Source organism: Paramacrobiotus metropolitanus, unplaced genomic scaffold (assembly GCF_019649055.1).
Source record: "Paramacrobiotus metropolitanus isolate TYO unplaced genomic scaffold, Prichtersi_v1.0 Parri_scaffold0000002, whole genome shotgun sequence".
Lineage (NCBI taxonomy): Eukaryota > Metazoa > Tardigrada > Eutardigrada > Parachela > Macrobiotidae > Paramacrobiotus > Paramacrobiotus metropolitanus.
In genome coordinates, this window is record NW_026570222.1 from 1,105,427 (window position 1) to 1,123,711 (window position 18,285).

Genomic DNA, 18,285 nt, shown 5'->3' on the forward strand with positions numbered 1-18,285 from the left:
CAAAACAAGGGAGACTTCCAATCGTCCACCGTCTCACAGTATACTGTAGTTTGTACGCTGCGACTCTGCGACTGTACGATAGACCATTTCCAGGCACCTACGTATGCGTATGCCGTCTGCCATTCGGTCTTTTTGATTTGTTTTTTGTTGCAGTATAAAGTAGTCTACAGAACACGACAAAGCAGGACAAATCAGGTCGCATACAACTTCTTTGCAGTGGACAGACTTTTAATTTTTATCATTACACATTTGTTGACGCATTCCAAACATTTATTTCGGTTTTACCGGATTTTAGACTTACTCCTGGAGTGAATATTAAAAGCTGCAAGACAGCAAGAGCGCAAGTTTTACTGTACGATTTATGCAGTTTCCTCGACTTCTAGACTGTGAGTAATGTACATCAACTAATTCTTATCACTTATAATCTTATTATTATCTTATAATCTTATTAATCTTATTGTTTATCTTATTATTGTTCTGCTGTTTTCCTGTTAATTTGGGTTTTATCTGGGAGCAGTGTGGAAGAGCGTGCATTTGTAAAAGCTGCATGTCGCTATAGAATCTTCAACAACATGGGGAGACATTCTGCAGGACCAACCCGTAATTTTCGCCGCGAATCCAACATGCGTAGCGGAGAATCACGCATCGATTTTCTGAAACAAGTGTTGACATTCTTCAACGTTTTCTTTCTGGTATGTGTACGTAGACGACAAGCGGAAGCTTCTGGTTTGCATTTCTGTGAACAACATGGCATGAGCTGGCTGCTGTTACAGATTGCGGGATTGGGAGTGTTGGGAGTGGGAATATGGACGGTGGTTGATCGACATAACTACACACCGATCATTCTCTCGACGACCTACGCTGTGGCCGCTTATCTCCTCATTGGAGCTGGGTGTTTGGTCCTTATTACCAGTGCGATTGGTTTTGTTGGGCTGTGCAAACTACGCAAGAGCTGGATGGTTGCTGTACGTGGCCGTTATCTTCGGTTTAAGATTGTAACGCAAACCTGAAAATTGTGGCTTTTGCAGTATATTCTCTTATTGCTTCTGATCTTCATATTGGAGGCGGCTGCAGGAGTTTTGGCTTATCTATACGCGGAACAAGTAAGCAAATTTTCCCAGTATCCATGTTGTTCTCTCGCCGATTTTTTGCGACATTTTAGATGAAGTCCGATCTCAACCATCGCTTAAAAGAAATCATTGCGAAAGATTACGGAACGGATCTTGCAATGAGCAACTCCATGGATTCTTTGCAGAAAAGCTTTACTTGCTGTGGCTCTGCGGATTATTCGGACTGGCAGAACAGTGACTGGGGTAATGCCGAGGATCGACAACATGACAAACTGGCGGATTACATTCCGGTGCCGGATAGTTGCTGCAAGAACACAACTACTGCGTGCGGATTTCGTAGCCATCCGTCCAACATTTATTACGATGTAAGTCTTGGTTTTCGTTGTGTAGAGAGAACAGAATTACTAAAATAGTAGGTAATTTTGTAAAATTATTCTAGGATGTACTTCATCATTCGCTGCCTTTCTCCGGGAGCGCTTGTACATCATAGGTGGAGTGGGAATTGGCATTTGCGCCGTGCAGGTACGCACGCACAGACTTTCTGTTGTTCAAACTACTACAGTACGCCCCAAAATTTACAAACCACACAGACGCGCTTATTTTTCGTAGTTGTTTGGAGCCGTGCTATCTTGTTGTCTTGTTGCGCGCTTGAAAAAGCCAAAAGAGCCGATTCTGCGTTATGATTACACGAGAGCTGGTTAATTTGGATTCTGGAGGAAACAATTCGCTCAAACATTTTGTTCCCGTATGCCTTAACGCCTTGGCGCGTGATGCTTGCTTGCTACTGCCATCAGTATCCGAAAATTGTTGCTGTAGTCTGTGCTCGGTATGAATCTTTTGTTTCGTCTTTATGGTGCATTCCATTTCTCATTCCGATTGCTGCCAAATTCCTATGGATCTTTTATGATTTTAGTTTTTTACAGTGGTGAACTGGTGAATGGTGCTTTTCGAATCTCTATGTTGTGGATCTGTTTTATTTTTTACTCGCCGTTTTTCCGGTGTCGTTTTACTTTTATCTAAGCGGTTTTGATTTGAGTTTTGAAGCATGTTTGTCTGATGGTTTTTTTTCGAAGTTATTATTGGAGTTTTTAGGAAGAAAATTGTCAAAACATCCTGCAATTTGTTTTCGTGTTGTATTGATTGGATTCTGAAATTTGTACTACTCTACTGGCTTCCTTTGATGTAGGCTACGATATATGTCTGACTACCTATTTCTCCCAATACTTGGACTAATAACAGTGATCAGTGAGATACAGTCTGATGCCCGATCTTGAAAACTAAACAACTACAGTATTTGAGTCCAAGTAGGTGCGGACTTAGTAACCGGGATAACCCAGCTGGTACTAATTTGAAAGCGAACAAATTAATATTCTTTATGAAAATGAAATTAAGAAAATGCCGAATTACATCACTGTACGTAATCTGGAGACCGAACAGTTTTTAATGCGTGGGCGTTTTCTAATTCCCCAATCATCAATGTTATTACACTATTAGTAACAGTAGTTATAAGTAGATCGCCATTTGGAAGAATAAACTTTGGGGAGCGTGGAAAAGTAAATTTAGGACAGCAGCTGTAAAATGCAAATTTGCAAGGCTTTTGAATCTGGTGAAAATAATTCTTGGATACATTTTTACGATTTTCTTTTAGCTACAGATATTAATATTCTTTAGCCAAGCAATTTCTTATTTTGTGGCCGTCTTTCCTTACCCGTTGCAACGTAAGTACTTATAATTGCAGACAGTGCTGGTAATTAATATGACTTTTCCCATAATATTTAGCAGTCTTCCATTTTACATACGAAACTGTAAGCACTATATATTATTACATTTCATACGCTTGACGTGTGGAGGAGTACGTACGAGGGATTCCACCGTACATCCACTGACTGTCCGCCTTCACCTGCAAGTACAACACGGATATCAGCACCGATCAGTTCTGTGATTCGTTATATTCATGGCTTAGCGGTGTATCTGATGTTTTACTTCTGAGTCTATTTAAGTCTGAGATTTTACTAATATCGATAGGGATTGGAATTCAGTCTTGGATTTCTGATCTGACGACTACTTGCTTTTAACTTTCCTTGTGTTGTGCATATGATTGTGTTAGCGGAGTAAAGCATCTTCTGTGATTATCGACGTTCGTAATTTGTATCGGATTATAGCGGTAAACACGGTATGCTCGTACTTCGTCCGACCCGCATATGTGACGACCGGAAGTTAGGAGAATTCTTCAGCACAATCGCTTAGGGATTCCTGATCTTCGTGTTCCTGAACCTACCAGATTCCGCACATTTCCCGTGATCCGTTGTAACGATTGAGACAAGAGCTGCTATACTCACTGAGCAAGGCAGGGATAGTGGTTACGACGATCCCGTCCGGAGAGTCGTTAGCTAATCGTGTACTTCTTTGTACCATTGGCAACCTCATAATACGACATGGCGCCCACCGATGGTTTTTAATTTCCCGATGTTACAGCTGCATGTCGCTATAGAATCTTCAACAACATGGGGAGACATTCTGCAGGACCAACCCGTAATTTTCGCCGCGAATCCAACATGCGTAGCGAATCACGCATCGATTTTCTGAAACAAGTGTTGACATTCTTCAACGTTTTCTTTCTGGTATGTGTACGTAGACGACAAGCGGAAGCTTCTGGTTTGCATTTCTGTGAACAACATGGCATGAGCTGGCTGCTGTTACAGATTGCGGGATTGGGAGTGTTGGGAGTGGGAATATGGACGGTGGTTGATCGACATAACTACACACCGATCATTCTCTCGACGACCTACGCTGTGGCCGCTTATCTCCTCATTGGAGCTGGGTGTTTGGTCCTTATTACCAGTGCGATTGGTTTTGTTGGGCTGTGCAAACTACGCAAGAGCTGGATGGTTGCTGTACGTGGCCGTTATCTTCGGTTTAAGATTGTAACGCAAACCTGAAAATTGTGGCTTTTGCAGTATATTCTCTTATTGCTTCTGATCTTCATATTGGAGGCGGCTGCAGGAGTTTTGGCTTATCTACGCGGAACAAGTAAGCAAATTTTCCCAGTATCCATGTTGTTCTCTCGCCGATTTTTTTGCGACATTTTAGATGGTCCGATCTCAACCATCGCTTAAAAGAAATCATTGCGAAAGATTACGGAACGGATCTTGCAATGAGCAACTCCATGGATTCTTTGCAGAAAAGCTTTACTTGCTGTGGCTCTGCGGATTATTCGGACTGGCAGAACAGTGACTGGGGTAATGCCGAGGATCGACAACATGACAAACTGGCGGATTACATTCCGGTGCCGGATAGTTGCTGCAAGAACACAACTACTGCGTGCGGATTTCGTAGCCATCCGTCCAACATTTATTACGATGTAAGTCTTGGTTTTCGTTGTGTAGAGAGAACAGAATTACTAAAATAGTAGGTAATTTTGTAAAAATTATTCTAGGGATGTACTTCATCATTCGCTGCCTTTCTCCGGGAGCGCTTGTACATCATAGGTGGAGTGGGAATTGGCATTTGCGCCGTGCAGGTACGCACGCACAGACTTTCTGTTGTTCAAACTACTACAGTACGCCCCAAAATTTACAAACCACACAGACGCGCTTATTTTTCGTAGTTGTTTGGAGCCGTGCTATCTTGTTGTCTTGTTGCGCGCTTGAAAAAGCCAAAAGAGCCGATTCTGCGTTATGATTACACGAGAGCTGGTTAATTTGGATTCTGGAGGAAACAATTCGCTCAAACATTTTGTTCCCGTATGCCTTAACGCCTTGGCGCGTGATGCTTGCTTGCTACTGCCATCAGTATCCGAAAATTGTTGCTGTAGTCTGTGCTCGGTATGAATCTTTTGTTTCGTCTTTATGGTGCATTCCATTTCTCATTCCGATTGCTGCCAAATTCCTATGGATCTTTTATGATTTTAGTTTTTTACAGTGGTGAACTGGTGAATGGTGCTTTTCGAATCTCTATGTTGTGGATCTGTTTTATTTTTTACTCGCCGTTTTTCCGGTGTCGTTTTACTTTTATCTAAGCGGTTTTGATTTGAGTTTTGAAGCATGTTTGTCTGATGGTTTTTTTTCGAAGTTATTATTGGAGTTTTTAGGAAGAAAATTGTCAAAACATCCTGCAATTTGTTTTCGTGTTGTATTGATTGGATTCTGAAATTTGTACTACTCTACTGGCTTCCTTTGATGTAGGCTACGATATATGTCTGACTACCTATTTCTCCCAATACTTGGACTAATAACAGTGATCAGTGAGATACAGTCTGATGCCCGATCTTGAAAACTAAACAACTACAGTATTTGAGTCCAAGTAGGTGCGGACTTAGTAACCGGGATAACCCAGCTGGTACTAATTTGAAAGCGAACAAATTAATATTCTTTATGAAAATGAAATTAAGAAAATGCCGAATTACATCACTGTACGTAATCTGGAGACCGAACAGTTTTTAATGCGTGGGCGTTTTCTAATTCCCCCAATCATCAATGTTATTACACTATTAGTAACAGTAGTTATAAGTAGATCGCCATTTGGAAGAATAAACTTTGGGGAGCGTGGGAAAAGTAAATTTAGGACAGCAGCTGTAAAAATGCAAATTTGCAAGGCTTTTGGAATCTGGTGAAAATAATTCTTGGATACATTTTTACGATTTTCTTTTAGCTACAGATATTAATATTCTTTAGCCAAGCAATTTCTTATTTTGTGGCCGTCTTTCCTTACCCGTTGCAACGTAAGTACTTATAATTGCAGACAGTGCTGGTAATTAATATGACTTTTCCCATAATATTTAGCAGTCTTCCATTTTACATACGAAACTGTAAGCACTATATATTATTACATTTCATACGCTTGACGTGTGGAGGAGTACGTACGAGGGATTCCACCGTACATCCACTGACTGTCCGCCTTCACCTGCAAGTACAACACCGGATATCAGCACCGATCAGTTCTGTGATTCGTTATATTCATGGCTTAGCGGTGTATCTGATGTTTTTACTTCTGAGTCTATTTAAGTCTGAGATTTTACTAATATCGATAGGGATTGGAATTCAGTCTTGGATTTCTGATCTGACGACTACTTGCTTTTAACTTTCCTTGTGTTGTGCATATGATTGTGTGTTAGCGGAGTAAAGCATCTTCTGTGATTATCGACGTTCGTAATTTGTATCGGATTATAGCGTGGTAAACACGGTATGCTCGTACTTCGTCCGACCCGCATATGTGACGACCGGAAGTTAGGAGAATTCTTCAGCACAATCGCTTAGGGATTCCTGATCTTCGTGTTCCTGAACCTACCAGATTCCGCACATTTCCCGTGATCCGTTGTAACGATTGAGACAAGAGCTGCTATACTCACTGAGCAAGGCAGGGATAGTGGTTACGACGATCCCGTCCGGAGAGTCGTTAGCTAATCGTGTACTTCTTTGTACCATTGGCAACCTCATAATACGACATGGCGCCCACCGATGGTTTTTAATTTCCCGATGTTACAGCGAAATTAAGGAAGGAATCTGGATGGTAATTAATTGATAGAAAATTGTGGTGGTCCGTAGAAAGGTGTCGAACCGAAAGGTACACCGAAGGAGGTCAGTGTCCAGATCTGGCCTAGAGTTTTATTGGGTGAGCTTCCTCCCCGGGCTGAGCTTCCTCGCCCAATTGGCTGAGCTTCCTCGCCATTAATTAATTGATAAATCTGGGCCGAAAATTCAGCAGTAAAACTGGTGGAAACCTTAAAGGTCAGCCAGAGAAAAGTGGTGAAAATAAAGTGAGAAGTGGGTGATTTCCGGGTTGTCTGCGCAAAGCGATGACCGGAGAAAATAAAGCGTAAAGTATAGCGTCAGTGCGCCTGGCCTACATTCAGATCGTAGCCGCAGATTGCATCTGAGCTAAGCCATTGTCTACGGCAAGCTAAGATAAAATCTTCAGCAGGTGAATACAAAGGCAGCGGAATCGCTAGCCAAATCAGTAGCTAGCTATACCAGGCAGCTGAAAAACGTAAACAAACCAGGCAATCGGAGATTGACCTGCAGCGTGGAAAATAAAATCGGAAGTGGAAATAAAAGTAAATTCGTAGTTGAGACCGCAAAGGTCGTCAGTAGTAAATTAATTATAGGGAGGGCAGCAAATTGCCGTAATGAATTATCGTCTCAAACCTTAAAGGTGAGATGATGAACCAGATTAAACAGTAAGCACAATCGCTGCTGTTGTAAGGCACAATCGCCATAAATAAATTATAGGGAATTGTTTGGTAAGGCACAATCGCCATAATTAATGATAGGAAATTTGGATTTAAACTGCAAAAGGTTGTAATCCAGCGGGCACAATCGCCTAAAAACAGTAATTAATTATAGGGAAACGGGACTTGAGCCGTAAGGGTTTGAGTCGGGAAGAAAAACTGCACAATGGCAGATTCGGGAAAGAATAATTCGAGGGCGATCATAAAGATTGACCCGAAGATTCTTGCCCTATATCAGAAAGGACCGTATGATGCATCGCGTCAGAAACGATTCAAATTTAATGTGGATGTCATTCCACTGGAGCTGATGTATCGGGAATTGGGAATTGAAGTACCGGATGTACCGTACTGCGGATTACCGTGGGTTCAGTATCAGGAGGATCCAACGCTGCCGCAATACCAGCGGAAACGGCCTAATTACATAAAAAATTGGTTGTCAACGGACAGGTGCATTCCTGAGCCGTACATAAAGGAATATGTGACAGATGAGCAGTTCAAAGCTGCCGCGGAGCGTGCATTGGAAAAAGTTCCAGAATTTAGAAAAGAAGTTGAAGCCAGGAAACTATTGGCACCACAGGAAGAGAAAACCCTGCAGGATTCAGAACCGTCAACCAAATCGGTACAAGAGAAGACTATGGATACGGTGTCAAAACTGAAGGAGAGATCGGCGCCAGAAGAGGTGCTAGCTCAGCCTCAGGAAGACAAACAACCAGCAACGGAAGTAAGCCTCATTGATTTTGATGATGCCACGGAAGAAAATGATCATTCGTCTAACTACGAAACACCGGCTAATAAACATGATGAAACTTTGCACTTACCCAAGATGAAAATTGTGCGTACTGGTCAAGCGACATTTCATGCGTCCCAGGCCGGACTGGAAAACTTTCTTTCTGATAAGGATTTCGAATTCACGGATGAGGAATTTTTGGAACAAGCAGCCAATGTGGATGATAAATTGACCGTGGTCAAAACGAAGCAGGAGTTACAGGAAGTCGTGCGAGATTCAATTCCATTCCTTATACGGGGAATACGCAGGATTGTGGCACAGTCCAAATTAAAACTGGACTCTATCGGTGAATCGCAAAAGCTGGATCAGCTCCTACAGGAAGAAAGAAAGGAAAAATTGAAATTCCAGTCGGAATTTAATGAAATGCGGAAGAAATGTGAAGCAGCTTGTAAAGAGCGGGATACCGCATTGTATAAGAATCGCGCATTATCAGATAGTTTACAAAATTATCGTGAAAATTCAGATACGGATAAAAAGGAGTATAACAAATTACTAGAAGAGTTTCAACAGTTAAAGGATGGTAACCGCGAAGTGGAAAATGCAGCGGAAGAACTTCGGCGGGAAAATGAAAATTTGCGGGCATCCAGAAATCCGAAGGTGAACCAGCAGGCGGAAGCCGAGCTGCAAAAACAAAATCAGAAATTAACCGAACAGAATCAAAGGTTGCGTGCTGAATTACAGCAACAGAGGGATGCTTATGCCGAGTTACAAAAGAAAAATGGACAGGATGTGAATCAAATCGAGTCACTGAGAAGACAGTTGACAGAAGAACAAAAGCGTATCAATCCAAATGCAGATTATGTGGCAGAACTGCAACAGGAGTTAGCCACAGTCAAATCGCAGAATGAAATGTACTTGTCCTCTTCACGAGCGGCAACGTCGGCAGTGACCAAGAGCAGGGAGGAAACCCTGTTGGCCACAATTGAACAATATAAAGTTGAAATCGCGGCAGAAAAAGCAGAGAAGGAGAAGCTGCAAAAGGAATGCAGAGTAGGGAAAGATTGTGCAAAATGTATTAATGCCGAAAAAGAAATGCGGGAAGCACAGGCAGCAGCCTTCGTAAGACAAACGGAAGTAGATAGATTACGAGCTGAAACTGATCAATGTCGAATCATAATTAATGACCTGCAACAAAAATTACAGCATACGGGTGCGGCGTGTGCAGAGATGCAGGAAGAACTCCAACACTATCGGAATCAGCATGCAGCTCGAGAAGTGCATTTCGAATCGGAAACACCATTGAGCGCCGGTGATCTAAATTCTCCGTCACGGAAGGATCTCCATGATCACCAGACCTTTGGACCGTCGGATTCAAATTTACTGTTGTCCCAACGTGAGCCCAGCACGGTACCGCCGTTAAAGCCGGCCATCCGAACAGAGAAATCGGTCGAACCTCCTAAAATAAGAGAGAAGGAAAGTTTTATTAAACTAAAAAGAATACCGTCACAGAGAAAAGAAGTGTTACAACGGCACACGGTTGAAACCGAACGCAGAAGGAGAAAAAGTGTACGCCACACGGAAACCGAGGAAGAAATGTCCGACACGGATGAACAGAGTGAGGAAGATGATTACCGTGAGCCGCCGAGTGCGACTGGTTCAGTCTCTTCCCGCTCATCCCAGAGAGCGATCCGTCAAGACCCACACGTCCAAAGACAACAAGATACGGAAGGCAAAATCGTGGACATCCTGGCACAGCTGGCAAAAAGAGGTTCTGAAAAAACAGAATCCAGTATGAAATTACCGAATTTCGATGACTCACGTCCTGAAAGGATACAGCAATGGGTAATTGCAGTAGACCAGTGTCGTACCACAAATGGATGGAATGATAGACAAACCTGTCAAGCAATTTCCGGTGCATTGAAGGGTGCTTCATACATCTGGTTCGCCGAATTGTATAAGGATAATCCGACAAGGACATGGAACAGATTCTTTAAACAGGCGTTAATCAAACACTTCAACGGTGCATCATCGAAAGGGGAAATGAGACGGGCAATGAATAACAGGCATTGCCTAAAGGAAGAATCAGTCCGTACGTATATGGACAGTTTTATGATGTGGTTCAAGGAATTACGAATTGAGGAAGAGGAACAAGTGGAAGTCCTGTTGGAAGGCCTGAAAAAGCATAGACCAGGCTGGTATGCAACCTTATACCGCAATAGGCCGGAAACTTACGAAGAGTTCGAAACGCAAGTACAGGATTGCGAGAAATTGCAGAAAATTCTGGATGAGGAGAAAAAAGGCGGTGAGCCGCGACAACGTGTAATTATTCAAGAGCCGAGAAGTGCCGGCAGCATTAATGATGCAGAAAACCGTACCAATCGTGGCGGATTTCAGTCCCGCGGAAGCTATTTCCAGCCGCGTGGAGGCCGCGGGAATTACCTTGGTAATAGAGGCGGATACTCAAGACAGTATTTCGGTTCAGGAAATTATCAAAATGACCAAACGGGAAGTCAGCCGTCACAGCCGCCGCCGGCGCAGGCGACTTCCGTTCCGAATATATCCCAGCCGCAAGTACAGTACATTCCGTATCCGGTATATCAACAGCCTCAGGCACAGGAAATGCAACCGGTACAGTTCGCTCAGACTTGTCCACTGCCTCCCACGCCCGTAATTCAGCCGCAAATGCAGGCGCCTGTTATCCCTATGCAACTGGTGCAACAGCCGCTTCCGCCGTTGCAGAATTTCCAGCAGTTTAGGCCAAATGCCCCCGTAAATAATAATCAGGGTATGAATCAAGGACAATTTAGGCCGAATAATTATGGAAATAATTTTCGTGGGAATAACTTCCAGCGCGGAGGATACAATAATAATTATCGGCAGCAGCAGCCGAATAATAATCAAAATTATCGGCAGAATTCTCAGCAACCGAATCAGCAGGAACAGCCGTTTGATGAGCGAAACATCTGCAAGGAAGCATGGCGAAATAATCAAGGAAACGAAATCTGTTACCGGTGTCATGGAATGCATTCAGTGGCATCATGCCCGAATCCCTTAGCAGTGCCTCGACTGTATCGTCCTACACAAGAAATTTTAAATCGATGTAATAATCCCCAGATAAACATTATGGAATTGGAAATGGTCGGTACTTCAGTAGCAAATGGCACTCCGGCAAGTTGTAATACGTTGGAAATTGTGGATCCGAACCAGTATCCAGTAACGGATGCGGTATGCTTGAAACCGACTTTAGATGCACAGGCATGGTATTCGGTAATTGATGTGAATTATCAGAAGGTAAAAACGATGATTGACACCGGCTCCAGCATTTCGGTGATGTCACACCAAATGGCGAAAGACCTGGATCTGTACATTCATCAATGTCCTGATCACATCCAAGGGAGAGTGGTCCATACGGCCTATCAAGGAAGACAGTTAATCGAGCCCATGTGTGCGATCATAACCATCCACGAGTTCGGGATGGCATTTGAGCATGCAGTATTGGTCAGTTCAACGTTTGAACGAGACCACATTGTATTGGGATTGGACTTCTTAGCAACAAAACCTTTTATTCTGGATATGAATACCATGACGTGGAGATTGTCCCGCCGACGCCCGAATTTTCCGACATGGTTCCCAAGAAAGATGCACTCAATGTCCGATATCATAAGAGCTCATCACTTTGATCCAATGATCCCACCTGGAGTGAAACCATCGCCGTCAATACTGGCACTATTGTTAACAGAAAGAATCGGTATCGCGAAAGAAGCACAATTTGTACCGTACGAGTCAGCCCACCTGATTTTGACGAAAGCACCAGTGGAAATGTGCATGATGCACATCCAGCGAGCGAAAGAGGAGTGGCCACGGCCTCCAAAACCAGTAGTTCAAGCGAATGCGAAGTCTCTGGACTCGGGTCAGATGCCACCAGGATCGAACCAGAGGGATCGGGCATTTCTGGAAGAAGCAGTAAAGGAATCGGTCAAAGGTTACATAAAACCCAACCACGAAACAGTCACCAAGCGGAAGGAAAATGTTGAAGTACAACACGACATGCCAAACCCACCGATAAACTCAGTTCCCAGTCAAGTTTGTGGGGGAGGCGCGACGCCGCAGAAGAATGTCCAGAAGGAGGAAATATCCCACGGAGATGTGAAGCCGTTACCGGCAGTACAAAACCCTGTAAAAAATTCCATAATTAAATCGAGCCGATGTTTTGCAATTGATGCTAGTCAAGTTTGTGGGGGTATTGGTAAGCCGATTAAATCGCTTACCACGCTGGCTGCGTTACTACATATTTTACCGGATGAACAGTACACGTTTGCGGGTTTTCCTAAAAAGACAAATAAAACAGCGGAATGCGTAGTGTTTGGGAATAAAGTGCTGAACGTAGTACCGATTGATTTCAATCACCAGCATGTAGACGAAACACATGAGCGGGAATATCCCTCCAAACTAGCCAGAAATCCAGAACTGATGCGCTGGATGATGCCGCCAACCCGACCGCAGGACAGAGATAGATTTCCAACGGAAAAACAATACAGAGATGTAGAATTCTGGAAAATTGAACAACAGAACTGTATGGACAGTCGAATGTGGCTCCGATATTTGAACAGACCTGAATACGCGAATACGAATTACCTGAAATACGAATTGAACAGAATGATCACCTTTGAAGGATTGATCTGTCGAATTCCCGATCATGATGGACAGTGCCCACGTATTTATGTCCCATTCCAATGGCGAGAAAAGTTAATCGCTAAATTCCACGAAAATCTGATACATAAACAAGTGTATGGTCCAAGAGAAAAACTTTATCCGTACCTTGTGAAAATGTTCTATTGGCCGGATATAATTATACAAATTGAAGAATATGAGAAGGAATGTGAAGAGTGTCGTCATTCTTTAAATTATCGGCAGCATTATAATTCGGCACATCGGAATGAATTGTTGGCAATGTCAGACAAGAAGAAAGTAACTTTTTCACCGGAAAATCCAGCTCCTGCAGGGGATTTCGAAAATGGCACATTTGTTCCGGCAGAAGGTATGCCGCTGTCCAACATAGGTCCAGCTCCCGTTTCCTATGAAGACAGAATGGCGGAGAAGCAAAAGCTGACTCATGAACAGGCATTAAGTAAATTACCGTTCGGTCTGGATGTGTCTAATATCCGGTTGTCACCCAAAACGGCACCAAATGATTCAGCAGTCTATGTCGGAGCCCCACGGGATCCGACGGTGGCATATCATGGGCAGCGGAAAACAGAACAATTACCGAGTTGGCGAAACCCGGAGTTATTAGCGACACAAGCCGCTATGGCTGATGTGGACGTGGGCGAACAACACCGTATCTGGAACGAGATTCAACAAAGCAACGGTGCCAACATAATACTAGCAGAGGTTGCCGGTGAGCAAGACGTAGAAAAACTAGGAATTGACCAATATGAGTACAAACGGAAGCGAAAATCGGGCGCGAGTCGCCGTTTAAAACAACAATTAATTCAATTAGCCTTGGAGCGTGAAAAATTAAATGAACTCACCCAGCAATGCATCCAGCAATTGGAAGAAAATCAGAGGGTAGCAATGTCGCAAGAAATCCAAAGCTCTCTAGCTCCGGCGATAAAATCGCAGGATGCACGGGACTCTGAGGATATTCCGGCATATATGTACACGAAGGATGGCATTCACACGCTGTCGCGAGAATCGGAAGTCCAGAATGAGGCGGATGTCGTCGAGCAGGCTGATAAAATAGCGGAGGACATTTATCGAGTCGAGCCAGAACCGGTGCCCATTGAATTTTTCAGGATGGAATTATTTCCGGTGTCCCCAGTAATGATCCAGCCGCGTTCCCAGGGAATCATTCGAGTTAGAACAGATATGTCGGCTGAAAAATTGCAAAAATTCCAGGAGAAAAATTTGCAGAAGTTACCGTACCTGTACGAAGGCAAAATTCCAGCAAATAATAAAAACGTTCTTTTGTTTGATGGTGTGGTATCTCTCAATGAAAAAGGAAACACACGAGTTTGTGTTATGAACGCTTCGGACAAACATATGGTACTAAATAGAGAAACGAACCTGGGAAGTATAGTGGTGGTCGATGAAGTGTATCAAGTTGACACACCGGGATATTGGGAGAATTACCATGATGAATTCTGTAAAATTCCGCGTGACGAAAGCGGCACGCCGATAGCGGAAAGAATATGTGATTGCTTGGCAATGCAGGCACAGGAAGTGCAGTCCAATACGGAAATTGACCCTGAAACAGAGGAAACATTCGCAAAAATAAAAATCGGCGAAATCTGTCCAGACAAGGAAGCGTTAAAACGGATCTTTTATGAAGCGAAATCAGTCTTACCAACACAGGCTCGTCCAGTCGGATGTTGTACTATATATGAACACTCAGTCGATACAGGAAACAGTGCCCCAGTGCGCACTCCACCGTACCGTACGTCGTTCGAGGACAGGAAATGGCTTCAAGCCAAAACGGCAGAAATGGTCAGAGATGGAATAATAGAACCTACTAACTCAGCATGGGGAAGTCCAATATGTATCGTTAAAAAGAAAGATAAATCGAGGCGTCTTACCGTAGACTTCCGGAAGCTTAATGAACGATTGTTGGGAAGTTCTTATCCTTTACCACGGGTCGACGATATCCTAAATGCACTCGATAAAGCAACTGTGTTTTCAAAAATAGATCTTAAATCGAGATTTTGGCAGATAAAGATTAAGCCAGAAGACAGAGCGAAAACGACAATGGTGGGAGAAGAATTTACCTTCCAATACAGAGTACTCCCATTTGGGATGAAGGACGCGCCGTCCGCGTTCCAGCGTGCAATGGATTTAACACTGGCAAACATGAAATGGCGCAACGTGTTGGTGTTCATAGATGACATAATCGTTTTCTCTAAAAACCTGGCAGATCACATGCGGGATTTACGAGAATTATTCCTTCGGCTTCAGGAATGTGGCTGGACCATAAGTCCTGAAAAAACAGAATTATTTGTCAATTCAATTACATTTTTGGGACATACGGTAGATCAACACGGTATAAGCACAGATCCAGAAAAGACTAAAGCGGTCCAGGAATTTGGCCCTATAAAAGACAAGAAAGACATTTTAAGATTCTTAGGAATGGTGGGATATTACCGCCAGTTCATTAAGAACTTTCAAGAGAAAGCGGATCCGTTACAACGCTTAATTCCTAAAAAAGTGGACTTTGAATGGGGACCAGAACAAGCAGATGCTGTGCAGGAACTTAAAGACGCACTTACCTCGGCACCAGTGTTGGCTCGGTACGACCCAGAGGCAAGGTCGAGAGTTGTCGTTGATGCAAGTACGATTGCGGTGGGAGCAGTCCTTATGCAGTGCCCGAAAGGAAAGGAACAGGAAGGTTCGGTAAATTGGAAACCTGTTGCATTTTTGAGCAGAAAATTAACGGAAACGCAGAAGAAAATCTACTTCCCTACTGAATTGGAGGCGTATGCCTTAATTTGTGCATTAAAGAAATGGCGACATTACCTTTCGGACTACGAGTTTGAAGTCCAAACGGACCATCAAGCGCTTGTATTCCTTCACAATATGAGAGACGCGGCAGGTCGTCTTGGAAGGTGGGCGTTATATGTGCAACAATTCATCACTAAGCCGGTGCACATACCTGGAAAAGAGAACGTAATCGCAGACGCATTGAGCCGTAATCCCGGAGACCAGCCAGAGCCAGAGTCAGACGACTCGGATATTGAATTTGACTACCGGCAAACGAATCCGATGATTGGTGATGCAGCCATGGTCCAATATTGCCAGGAAGTACGAGAACGCGAGTACCCGGAATTATATATGAATATGATGGAGATGGCCAAGGAGCTGAAGGTGATCGATGAAAAAGACGAAGTGGGAAGCATTTGACGTGGATAAAATGCAGAAACTAGTCCAAGATGAAAAGGCGGCCTTCTGGGCGGAAGAACAGTCAGATCGGACGCTCGTATCCTGCGCTGGAAATTATTGTTAGAGCATAAAAATGAAAGAAATCGGAACATGAAAAAGATACATCTGCCCAAGTTCACTGTACGCCGGAAACCCTACAGCAGGCAATCGTGAGGGCTGATGCGCTCCTGAGGCAGCTCCAAATAAATGATGATGAGCAGGACGCGGATCGTCGAGGAACAAAGCGCCCACTGGAAGATTGAGTACCATGTGGAATCAAGGGAAACTAAAAATATGCAGAAACTGATTGTTAGAACTTTTGTTGATAGAAAATGCGGACTAAAAACTTGAATAAGTCCTCGTAGAATTTGCTTCTAAATAGTGCACTTCGTCTACCGCGTTTTAACTAACCAAAGAATGTCTCTGTTTACCGTATCATGATAACCTGGTACTTTAGAGAAGGAAAATGATTAAATCTCTAAGGAATAGCTGGAAATCAATAAACATGGATGAAAACAAAGGAGAAGTTAAAGTGATCGAATTCAAAACGAAGAACCGTAAACTCTACTATGTTAAATGTTGGAAACTGTCGCTGTGTCAGCCACCTACAGTAGTGACTGCCAGGGGCGACCGGAAACGGAAACTGCTATATCACGCTGTGAAACGGACGTCGCAGTGTTGTGGTTTTTAAACTTAGTTGTAAATTTATTCTCCTTTAAGATTTGCATTTATCTTTTACTATTATGGCGTCTCCTCAGTCAGCTCACATGTTTTTCGCCAATGAAGTTTATGGGAAGTTGAAAACTCCCTTGGTTGAATGGAATCTTTATGAACGGCAGTATTCTTATGCGATTAACGTTTGGCGTGAGAGTGCCAGTGGAATCCCTTTTCAGAAGGCTATGGAAAGAGTACGTGAGCAAGACCTGGGCACCGAAGAAGAGGAAAAGTCCCTGGTTAAACAGGATTATCTACTGGATATGCCTGAGCCTGATTCTGATCATTTCTGCAGTTTCGCCTACAGAATGATGGAAGCGCGAGCTCACATCCTGCAGCAGCAACGAGATATTCGCACACAAGGTAGAAGGATGACAGCAGACGAACGGAAAGAGATTAAGCTGGCCGTTCAGACCTACGACACGATGCAGCGAGGAGCTGACATCGCAGCAGATGACCGGGCCAAAGTATTGTTGAACCAGAGAATGCGACGCCAGCAAGCCATGTTGGAAGCCCTGTTGAAAAAGAAGGCCATGGAAGAAGGAGGGCAGGAAGCAGAGGACACGAGCGATGAGTGCAATTCTGCTGAACATGAGACATATTTCAGCAGCATTGGCCACCGATCGGAAGCACTAGATCAACAGCTGGACGAAGCCGCGTTGAGTGAGCAAAACAGCAGAGTTCACCAGTTTTGGAAAGCCCAGCAAGAGGCGGTGAAGGACGCATTCTTCAAATGTCCAAGAAAACCGAAGAAGACCGGAAACAAAGGAGAGAAACCTCAGGAACAACCAAAGCCAGAACGGAAACCACCGACTTCCGTACCACAATTGGAAACCGTCAAAGTAAAGAAGTTACGTGTGCGTCCCATCTCCAATTACACCAATATTGATCAAATTGAGCGGGAAATGAAAGAGATTCTAAAACAACCGAGGGAAAAGCAGGATCGTCGGCAGCTGGATTGGTTGTCAAAACAGCATATCCGCTTGCAGTTTGAGAAATTGTGATCAGATTATTGTTGGATTATTATGGTGTTTATAATTACAATATTTTCTTTTGTTTACAGCTTATAAGTACGGTGATAACCGATCTTGTTTTGTTTTTAAACATGGTATTTATAATGAATCCTTATTTGCTCTGTGAGGAAGTTTTAGCCGGAAGTCTAAAGATAAATCTGAACACGGCCGTCGATAATGGATAAACTTTATGGATATAAAAAAAAAAAAAAAAATAAGAACTATAGATGATTTAAAAGCTATCGGTTAAGTCAGAAAATAAACCGTAAAATCGCGAAGAGATAGAGGGGACAAGCAGCTATGCAGAATCAGCACATAGCTTTCAGCATCCTGCCCTCGCCGACCGAATAAACGTAAACGCCTAATTTTTACTTCTAAAATCATGAGAAGTAATAAGGAAGGGATTAAATCACCCCCGGAGATGAAAACACAACAATTGTAGGAAATAAGGGACCTCCGAGCACTATACCTATGAGCGTAGCATATGTAGTATAGTATCCACCGGAAGTTGACATAGAGCGGTATGGTTAGATTTCTGGTGCCCCGGAGAGGTATAAACAGACTATACATACCTACTTTTGTTATTCGGTACATTTCCGAAGTAAAAATAACAAAACTGGAAGA

General features: G+C 43.3%; 3 protein-coding genes across 3 annotated transcripts; all 3 read left to right on the top strand.

Moving 5' to 3' along the window:
• Nucleotides 1–159: 159 nt before the first annotated feature.
• On the top strand, nt 160–2,182 carry LOC129586853 (tetraspanin-11-like). The gene is made up of 7 exons (XM_055480321.1): nt 160–386; nt 560–692; nt 774–965; nt 1,029–1,103; nt 1,163–1,445; nt 1,510–1,592; nt 1,680–2,182. Exons 2-7 carry the CDS (start codon nt 573–575, stop codon nt 1,770–1,772), a joined length of 846 nt encoding a protein of 281 aa, XP_055336296.1. The 5' UTR covers nt 160–386; nt 560–572; the 3' UTR covers nt 1,773–2,182.
• A 1,443-nt stretch (nt 2,183–3,625) lies between these two features.
• Nucleotides 3,626–5,180, top strand: LOC129588589 (tetraspanin-11-like). Its single transcript, XM_055482896.1, has 6 exons — nt 3,626–3,691; nt 3,773–3,964; nt 4,028–4,125; nt 4,161–4,431; nt 4,507–4,590; nt 4,678–5,180. Exons 1-6 carry the CDS (start codon nt 3,626–3,628, stop codon nt 4,768–4,770), a joined length of 804 nt encoding a protein of 267 aa, XP_055338871.1. The 3' UTR covers nt 4,771–5,180.
• Nucleotides 5,181–7,462: 2,282 nt separating this feature from the next.
• LOC129588598 (dynactin subunit 1-like) lies at nt 7,463–15,916 on the top strand. The gene is made up of 4 exons (XM_055482907.1): nt 7,463–9,073; nt 10,148–10,273; nt 10,356–10,466; nt 15,815–15,916. Exons 1-4 carry the CDS (start codon nt 7,463–7,465, stop codon nt 15,914–15,916), a joined length of 1,950 nt encoding a protein of 649 aa, XP_055338882.1.
• The last annotated feature ends 2,369 nt before the right edge of the window (nt 15,917–18,285 follow it).